At 49.0% G+C, this 9,776-nt stretch overlaps 1 protein-coding gene across 1 annotated transcript; it reads left to right on the top strand.

Moving 5' to 3' along the window:
* Positions 1-755: 755 nt before the first annotated feature.
* On the top strand, positions 756-9,571 carry LOC121842303 (voltage-dependent T-type calcium channel subunit alpha-1I-like; the record flags this gene model as incomplete). Its single annotated transcript, XM_042312325.1, has 4 exons — positions 756-876; positions 2,628-2,696; positions 2,820-3,004; positions 9,444-9,571. Coding segments are annotated over exons 1-4 (469 nt in total), but the record flags the coding sequence as incomplete, so codon positions are not given.
* Between the last annotated feature and the right edge of the window lie 205 nt (positions 9,572-9,776).

Below are 9,776 nucleotides of genomic sequence, written 5' to 3'. Positions count from 1 at the left end.
ATATATGCCCCTATATCTCTATATCTTCCTCTATCTCTTTGTCTCTCTGTCTCTCTCTCTCTTTCTGTCTCCCTCTTCCCCTCTCTCGCTCTCTCTGTCTCTCCCCCTCTCTCCCTCTCCCCTCTCTGTCTGTCTCTATCTCTCTCGCTCTCGCTCTCTCTCTGTCTCTGTCTCTGTCTCTCTCTTTTTCTCTCTCTCCTGTCTCTCTCTCTGTCCGTCCGTCCATCTCTCTCTCTCTCTCTCTCTCTCTCTCTCTCTCTCTCTCTTCTCTCTCTCCCTGTCTCTCTCTTTCCCTGTCTCTCTCTCTCTCCTCTGTGTCTCTCTCTCTCCCTCTCTCTCTCTCTGTTTCTCTCTCTCTTTCTTCTCTCTCTCTCTCGATCTCTCTCTCTCCTCTCTCTCTCTCTCTCTTTCCTCTCTGTCTCTCTCTCTCTCTCCCCCCTCTCTTTCTTCCTCTCTGTCTCTCTCTCTCTTTCTGTCTCCCTCTCCCCTCTTTCTCTCCCCTCTGTCCTCTGTCCCCTCTGTCTCTCTGTCTCTCTCTGTCTCTCTCGCTCTCTCTCTGTGTCCTGTTCTCTCTTTTCTCTCTCTCTCTGTCTCCCTGTCTCTCTCTCTGTCCGTCCGTCCATCTCTCTCTCTCTCTCTCTCTCTCTCTCTCTATCTCTCTCTCTATCTCTGTCTCTCTCTCTCTCTCTCTCTCTCTCTTTCTCCCTGACTCTCTCTCCCTCTCCCCCTCTCTCTCTCTCCATCCTCCCCAGGTTTCGTCAGTGGTGTCAGAGAGTGATAACTCACAAGATGTTTGATCACATAATCCTCCTTTTCATCTTCCTCAACTGCATCACCATCGCTCTGGAGAGACCAGACATACAGACACACAGTACAGTAAGACAATCACTCTGGAGAGACCAGACACACAGTACAGTCAGACCATCACTCTGGAGAGACCAGACATACAGACACACAGTACAGTCAGACCATCACTCTGGAGAGACCAGACATACAGACACACAGTACAGTCAGACCATCACTCTGGAGAGACCAGACATACAGACACACAGTACAGTAAGACCATCACTCTGGAGAGACCAGACACACAGACACACAGTACAGTAAGACCAGACACACAGTACAGTCAGACCATCACTCTGGAGAGACCAGACACACAGACACACAGTACAGTAAGACCATCACTCTGGAGAGACCAGACACACAGTACAGTCAGACCATCACTCTGGAGAGACCAGACATACAGACACACAGTACAGTCAGACCATCACTCTGGAGAGACCAGACACACAGACACACAGTATAGTCACACCATCACTCTGGAGAGACCAGACATACAGACACACAGTACAGTCAGACCATCACTCTGTAGAGACCAGACATACAGACACACAGTACAGTCAGATCATCACTCTGGAGAGACCAGACATACAGACACACAGTACAGTCAGACCATCACTCTGGAGAGACCAGACACACTACAGTAAGACCATCACTCTGGAGAGACCAGACACACAGACACACAGTACAGTAAGACCATCACTATGGAGAGACCAGACACACAGACACACAGTACAGTAAGACCATCACTCTGGAGAGACCAGACACACAGTACAGTCAGACCATCACTCTGGAGAGACCAGACACACAGACACAGTACAGTAAGACCATCACTCTGGAGAGACCAGACACACAGTACAGTCAGACCATCACTCTGGAGAGACCAGACATACAGACACACAGTACAGTCAGACCATCACTCTGGAGAGACCAGACACACAATACAGTCAGACCATCACGCTGGAGAGACCAGACACACAGACACACAGTACAGTCAGACCATCACTCTGGAGAGACCAGACATACAGACACACAGTACAGTCAGACCATCACTCTGGAGAGACCAGACACACAGTACAGTAAGACCATCACTCTGGAGAGACCAGACACACAGTACAGTAAGACCATCACTCTGGAGAGACCAGACATACAGACACACAGTACAGTCAGACCATCACTCTGGAGAGACCAGACACACAGTAAAGTCAGACCATCACTCTGGAGAGACCAGACATACAGACACACAGTACAGTCAGACCATCACTCTGGAGAGACCAGACACACAGTACAGTAAGACCATCACTCTGGAGAGACCAGACACACAGTACAGTAGGACCATCACTCTGGAGAGACCAGACACACAGTACAGTAAGACCATCACTCTAGAGAGACCAGACACACAGTACAGTCAGACCATCACTCTGGAGAGACCAGACACACAGACACACAGTACAGTCAGACCATCACTCTGGAGAGACCAGACACACAGACACACAGTACAGTAAGACCATCACTCTGGAGAGACCAGACACACAGTACAGTCAGACCATCACTCTGGAGAGACCAGACACACAGACACACAGTACAGTAAGACCATCACTCTGGAGAGACCAGACACACAGTACAGTAAGACCATCACTCTGGAGAGACCAGACACACAGACACACAGTACAGTAAGACCATCACTCTGGAGAGACCAGACACACAGACACACAGTACAGGTTGACCATCACTCTGGAGAGAAGCTAGATAGTCTAACCCTGTGTGTGTGTGTGTTGTGTTTTCAGGAGAGAGTGTTCCTCAGTGTGTCCAACCATATTTTCACTGTGATCTTCATAGCAGAGATGACCGTTAAGGTAACACATTTAGTTAAGGTAACACATTTAGTTAAGGTAACACATTTAGTTAAGGTAACACATTTAGTGTGTGTGTGTGTGTGTGTGTGTGTGTGTGTGTGTGTGTGTGTGTGTGTGTGTGTGGTGGTAGCCCAGGGTCTGTACTCAGGTGAAGCAGTCTATCTGAAGAGCAGCTGGAATGTTCTGGATGGACTGTTGGTGTTTGTATCTCTGCTGGACATTCTGGTTTCCATAGCATCCGCCGGCGGTAACCGTATCCTAGGAATCCTCAGAGTGCTGCGACTCCTGCGTACCCTTCGACCCCTCAGGTCTGTGATGTAACGTGTGTTTGTACTGTACCTTGTGAAAACAATTTAACTAATAACACCCTTGTTTACTGTCACGTCAGCTTGTCTCTCCTAGCTGTCTGTTTACTGTCACGTCAGCTTGTCTCTCCTAGCTGTCTGTTTACTGTCACGTCAGCTTGTCTCTCCTAGCTGTCTGTTTACTGTCACGTCAGCTTGTCTCTCCTAGCTGTCTGTTTACTGTCACGTCAGCTTGTCTCTCGTAGCTGTCTGTTTACTGTCACGACAGCTTGTCTCTCCTAGCTGTCGGTTTTACTGTCACGTGTTCTCTCCTAGCTGTCTGTTTACTGTCACGTCAGCTTGTCTCTCCTGGCTGTCTGTCACGTCAGCTTGTCTCTCTAGCTGTCTGTTTACTGTCACGTCAGCTTGTCTCTCCTAGCTGTCTGTTTACTGTCACGTCAGCTTGTCTCTCATAGCTGTCTGTTTACTGTCACGTCAGATTGTCTCAGCTGTCTGTCAGTCAGCTTGTCTCTCCTAGCTGTCTGTTTACTGTCATGTCAGCTTGTCTCTCCTAGCTGTCTGTTTACTGTCACGTCAGCTTGTCTCTCGTAGCTGTCTGTTTTACTGTCACGTCAGCTTGTCTCTCTAGCTGTCGGTTTACTGTCACGTCAGCTTGTCTCTCCTAGCTGTCTGTCACGTCAGCTTGTCTCTCCTAGCTGTCTGTCACGTCAGCTTGTCTCTCCTAGCTGTCGGTTTACTGTCACGTCAGCTTGTCTCTCCTAGCTGTCGGTTTACTGTCACGTCAGCTTGTCTCTCTAGCTATCGGTTTACTGTCACGTCAGCTTGTCTCTCCTAGCTGTCGGTTTACTGTCACGTCAGCTTGTCTCTCCTAGCTGTCTGTTTACTGTCACGTCAGCTTGTCTCTCCTAGCTGTCTGTCACGTCAGCTTGTCTCTCCTAGCTGTCTGTTTACTGTCACATCAGCTTGTCTCTCCTAGCTGTCTGTCTGTCACGTCAGCTTGTCTCTCCTAGCTGTCTGTTTACTGTCACGTCAGCTTGTCTCTCCTAGCTGTCTGTTTACTGTCACGTCAGCTTGTCTCTCCTAGCTGTCTGTTTACTGTCACATCAGCTTGTCTCTCTAGCTGTCTGTTTACTGTCACGCTTGTCTCTCCTAGCTTCTGTCTCTCTCTCTAGCTGTCTGTTTACTGTCACATCAGCTTGTCTCTCTAGCTGTCTGTTTACTCTCACGTCAGCTTGTCTCTCCTAGCTGTCTGCTTGTCTCTCTAGCTCTGTCACGTCAGCTTGTCTCTCTAGCTGTCTGTTTACTGTCACATCAGCTTGTCTCTCCTAGCTGTCTGTTTACTCTCACTTCAGCTTGTCTCTCCTAGCTCTGTCACGTCAGCTTGTCTCTCCTAGCTCTGTCACGTCAGCTTGTCTCTCCTAGCTGTCTGTCACGTCAGCTTGTCTCTCCCTAGCTGTCTGTTTACTGTCACGTCAGCTTGTCTCTCCTAGCTGTCTGTTTACTGTCACGTCAGCTTGTCTCTCCTAGCTGTCTGTTTACTGTCACGTCAGCTTGTCTCTCCTAGCTGTCTGTTTACTGTCACGTCAGCTTGTCTCTCCTAGCTGTCTGTTTACTGTCACGTCAGCTTGTCTCTCTAGCTGTCTGTTTACTCTCACGTCAGCTTGTCTCTCCTAGCTGTCTGTTTACTGTCATGTCAGCTTGTCTCTCCTAGCTGTCTGTCACGTCAGCTTGTCTCTCCTAGCTGTCTGTCACGTCAGCTTGTCTCTCCTAGCTGTCTGTTTACTGTCACGTCAGCTTGTCTCTCTAGCTGTCTGTTTACTGTCACGTCAGCTTGTCTCTCCTAGCTGTCTGTTTACTGTCACGTCAGCTTGTCTCTCTAGCTGTCTGTTTACTGTCATGTCAGCTTGTCTCTCCTAGCTGTCTGTTTACTGTCACGTCAGCTTGTCTCTCCTAGCTGTCTGTTTACTGTCACGTCAGCTTGTCTCTCTAGCCATCTGTCACGTCAGCTTGTCGCTCCTAGCCATCTGTCATGTCAGCTTGTCTCTCCTAGCTGTCTGTTTTACTGTCACGTCAGCTTGTCTCTCCTAGCCATCTGTCACGTCAGCTTGTCTCTCCTAGCTGTCTGTTTACTGTCACGTCAGCTTGTCTCTCCTAGCCATCTGTCACGTCAGCTTGTCTCTCCTAGCTGTCTGTTTACTGTCACGTCAGCTTGTCTCTCCTAGCCTTCTGTCACGTCAGCTTGTCTCTCCTAGCCGTCTGTCACGTCAGCTTGTCTCTCCTAGCTCTGTCACGTCAGCTTGTCTCTCCTAGCTGTCTGTTTTACTGTCACGTCAGCTTGTCTCTCCCTAGCTGTCTGTTTACTGTCACGTCAGCTTGTCTCTCCTAGCTGTCTGTTTACTGTCACGTCAGCTTGTCTCTCCTAGCTGTCTGTTTACTGTCACGTCAGCTTGTCTCTCCTAGCTGTCTGTTTACTGTCACGTCAGCTTGTCTCTCCTAGCTGTCTGTTTACTGTCACGTCAGCTTGTCTCTCCTAGCTGTCTGTTTACTGTCACGTCAGCTTGTCTCTCCTAGCTGTCTGTTTGCTGTCACGTCAGCTTGTCTCTCCTAGCTATCTGTTTACTGTCACGTCAGCTTGTCTCTCCTAGCCATCTGTCACGTCAGCTTGTCTCTCTAGCTGTCTGTTTACTGTCACGTCTCTCTAGCTGTCTGTTTACTCTCACTTCAGCTTGTCTCTCTATCTGTCACGTCAGCTTGTCTCTCCTAGCTGTCTGTCTGTTTCTCTCCTAGCTGTCTGTCACGTCAGCTTGTCTCTCTAGCTGTCTGTCTGTCACGTCAGCTTGTCTCTCCTAGCTGTCTGTTTACTGTCACGTCAGCTTGTCTCTCCTGTCATCTGTCACGTCAGCTTGTCTCTCCTAGCTGTCTGTTTAGCTTGTCACGTCAGCTTGTCTTGTCTCCTAGCTGTCTGTTTACTGTCACGTCAGCTTGTCTCTCTGCTGTCTGTTTACTGTCACGTCAGCTTGTCTCTCCTAGCTGTCTGTTTACTGTCACTTCAGCTTGTCTCTCCTAGCTGTCTGTCACGTCAGCTTGTCTCTCCTAGCTGTCTGTTTACTGTCACAGCTTGTCTCTCTAGCTGTCTGTTTACTGTCACTTCAGCTTGTCTCTCCTGGCTGTCTGTTTCACTGTCTCTCCTACCATCTGTCACGTCAGCTTGTCTCTCCTAGCTGTCTGTTTACTGTCACATCAGCTTGTCTCTCCTAGCTGTCTGTTTACTCTCACTTCAGCTTGTCTCTCCTAGCTGTCTGTTGTCTCTCTAGCTGTCTGTCACGTCAGCTTGTCTCTCCTAGCTGTCTGTCACGTCAGCTTGTCTCTCCTAGCTGTCTGTTTACTGTCACGTCAGCTTGTCTCTCCTAGCTGTCTGTTTACTGTCACGTCAGCTTGTCTCTCCTAGCCATCTGTCACGTCAGCTTGTCTCTCCTAGCTGTCTGTTTACTGTCACGTCAGCTTGTCTCTCCTAGCTGTCTGTTTACTGTCACGTCAGCTTGTCTCTCCTAGCTGTCTGTTTACTGTCACATCAGCTTGTCTCTCCTAGCTGTCTGTTTACTGTCACTTCAGCTTGTCTCTCCTAGCTGTCTGTCACGTCAGCTTGTCTCTCCTAGCTGTCTGTTTACTGTCACATCAGCTTGTCTCTCCTAGCTGTCTGTTTACTCTCACTTCAGCTTGTCTCTCCTAGCTATCGGTCACGCTCAGCTTGTCTCTCTACCATCTGTCACGTCAGCTTGTCTCTCCTAGCTGTCTGTTTTACTGTCACATCAGCTTGTCTCTCCTAGCTGTCTGTTTACTCTCACTTCAGCTTGTCTCTCCTAGCCATCTGTCACGTCAGCTTGTCTCTCCTAGCTGTCTGTCACGTCAGCTTGTCTCTCTAGCTGTCTGTCACGTCAGCTTGTCTCTCCTAGCTGTCTGTTTACTGTCACGTCAGCTTGTCTCTCTAGCTGTCTGTTTGCTGTCACGTCAGCTTGTCTCTCCTAGCCATCTGTCACGTCAGCTTGTCTCTCCTAGCTGTCTGTTTACTGTCACGTCAGCTTGTCTCTCCTAGCTGTCTGTTTACTGTCACGTCAGCTTGTCTCTCCTAGCTGTCTGTTTACTGTCACATCAGCTTGTCTCTCCTAGCTGTCTGTCACGTCAGCTTGTCTCTCCTAGCTGTCTGTTTACTGTCACGTCAGCTTGTCTCTCCTAGCTGTCTGTTTACTGTCATGTCAGCTTGTCTCTCCTAGCTGTCTGTTTACTGTCACGTCAGCTTGTCTCTCCTAGCTGTCTGTTTACTGTCATGTCAGCTTGTCTCTCCTAGCTGTCTGTTTACTGTCACGTCAGCTTGTCTCTCCCTAGCTGTCTGTTTACTGTCACGTCAGCTTGTCTCTCTAGCTCTGTCACGTCAGCTTGTCTCTCCTAGCCATCTGTCATGTCAGCTTGTCTCTCCTAGCTGTCTGTTTACTGTCACGTCAGCTTGTCTCTCCTAGCCATCTGTCACGTCAGCTTGTCTCTCCTAGCTGTCTGTTTACTGTCACGTCAGCTTGTCTCTCCTAGCTTGTCACGTCAGCTTGTCTCTCCTGGCTGTCTGTTTACTGTCACGTCAGCTTGTCTCTCTGCCTTCTGTCACGTCAGCTTGTCTCTCCTAGCCATCTGTCACGTCAGCTTGTCTCTCCTAGCTGTCTGTCACGTGTCTCTCCCTAGCTGTCTGTTTACTGTCAGCTTGTCTCTCCTAGCTGTCTGTTTACTGTCACGTCAGCTTGTCTCTCCTAGCTGTCTGTTTACTGTCACGTCAGCTTGTCTCTCCTAGCTGTCTGTTTACTGTCACGTCAGCTTGTCTCTCCTAGCTGTCTGTTTACTGTCACGTCAGCTTGTCTCTCCTAGCTGTCTGTTTACTGTCACGTCAGCTTGTCTCTCTAGCTGTCTGTTTACTGTCACATCAGCTTGTCTCTCCTAGCTGTCTGTTTACTGTCACGTCAGCTTGTCTCTCCTAGCCATCTGTCACGTCTCTCCTAGTTTCTCAGCTTGTCTCTCTAGCTGTCTGTTTACTGTCACGTCAGCTTGTCTCTCCTAGCTGTCTGTTTTACTGTCACGTCAGCTTGTCTCTCCTAGCTGTCTGTTTACTGTCACATCAGCTTGTCTCTCCCTAGCTGTCTGTTTACTGTCACTTCAGCTTGTCTCTCTAGCTATCGGTCACGTCAGCTTGTCTCTCCTAGCTGTCTGTTTACTGTCACATCAGCTTGTCTCTCTAGCTGTCTGTTTACTCTCACTTCAGCTTGTCTCTCTAGCTATCGGTCACGTCAGCTTGTCTCTCCCTAGCCATCTGTCACGTCAGCTTGTCTCTCCTAGCTGTCTGTTTACTGTCACATCAGCTTGTCTCTCCTAGCTGTCTGTTTACTCTCACTTCAGCTTGTCTCTCTGGCCATCTGTCACGTCAGCTTGTCTCTCCTAGCTGTCTGTCACGTCAGCTTGTCTCTCCTAGCTGTCTGTTTACTGTCAGCAGCTTGTCTCTCTAGCTGTCTGTTTACTGTCATGTCAGCTTGTCTCTCCTAGCTGTCTGTTTACTGTCACGTCAGCTTGTCTCTCCTAGCTGTCTGTTTACTCTCACTTCAGCTTGTCTCTCTAGCTCTGTCTGTTTCTCTCCTACTGTCTGTCACGTCAGCTTGTCTCTCTCTAGCTGTCTGTTTACTGTCCACATCAGCTTGTCTCTCTGTCTGTTTGCTGTCATGTTTCTCTCAGCTCACTTCAGCTCTCTCCTAGCCATCTGTCACGTCAGCTTGTCTCTCCTAGCTGTCTGTTTACTGTCACGTCAGCTTGTCTCTCCTAGCTGTCTGTTTACTGTCACGTCAGCTTGTCTCTCCTAGCTGTCTGTTTACTGTCACATCAGCTTGTCTCTCCTAGCTGTCTGTTTACTGTCACGTCAGCTTGTCTCTCCTAGCTGTCTGTTTACTGTCACGTCAGCTTGTCTCTCCTAGCTGTCTGTTTACTGTCACGTCAGCTTGTCTCTCCTAGCTGTCTGTTTACTGTCACGTCAGCTTGTCTCTCGTAGCTGTCGGTTTACTGTCACGTCAGCTTGTCTCTCGTAGCTGTCGGTTTACTGTCACGTCAGCTTGTCTCTCCTAGCTGTCTGTTTACTGTCACGTCAGCTTGTCTCTCCTAGCTGTCTGTTTACTGTCACGTCAGCTTGTCTCTCCTAGCTGTCTGTCACGTCAGCTTGTCTCTCCTAGCTGTCTGTCATGTCAGCTTGTCTCTCCTAGCTGTCTGTCATGTCAGCTTGTCTCTCCTAGCTGTCTGTTTACTATCTTAGGATGAATGCACCCACTAGCTGTAAGTTGTTCAGGATAGGAATGTTTGCTAAATTACTAAAATGTAAATTACTAAAATGTTACAGGTGTGTGTGTGTGTGTGTGTGTTGCAGGGTGATCAGTCGAGCCCCAGGTCTGAAGCTGGTAGTAGAGACTCTGATCACGTCTCTGAGACCCATTGGAAACATCGTCCCTCATCTGCTGCGGCTTCTTCATCGTTTTTGGAATACTGGGAGTACAGGTAACACACAGAGACAGAGACAGAAAGACAGAGACAGACAGCGAGAGAGAGAGACAGCGAGAGAGAGAGAGACAGAAAGACAGAGACAGACAGCGAGAGAGAGCGAGAGACAGCGAGAGAGAGCGAGAGACAGCGAGAGAGAGAGCGAGAGACAGCGAGAGAGAGAGAGAGAGACAGCGAGAGAGAGAGAGAGAGACAGCGAGAG

This window comes from Oncorhynchus tshawytscha, unplaced genomic scaffold (genome assembly GCF_018296145.1).
Source record: "Oncorhynchus tshawytscha isolate Ot180627B unplaced genomic scaffold, Otsh_v2.0 Un_contig_9745_pilon_pilon, whole genome shotgun sequence".
NCBI lineage: Eukaryota > Metazoa > Chordata > Actinopteri > Salmoniformes > Salmonidae > Oncorhynchus > Oncorhynchus tshawytscha.
The sequence above is the reverse complement of the archived record's forward strand: the minus strand, read 5'-3'. Positions and strand labels throughout refer to the sequence as shown.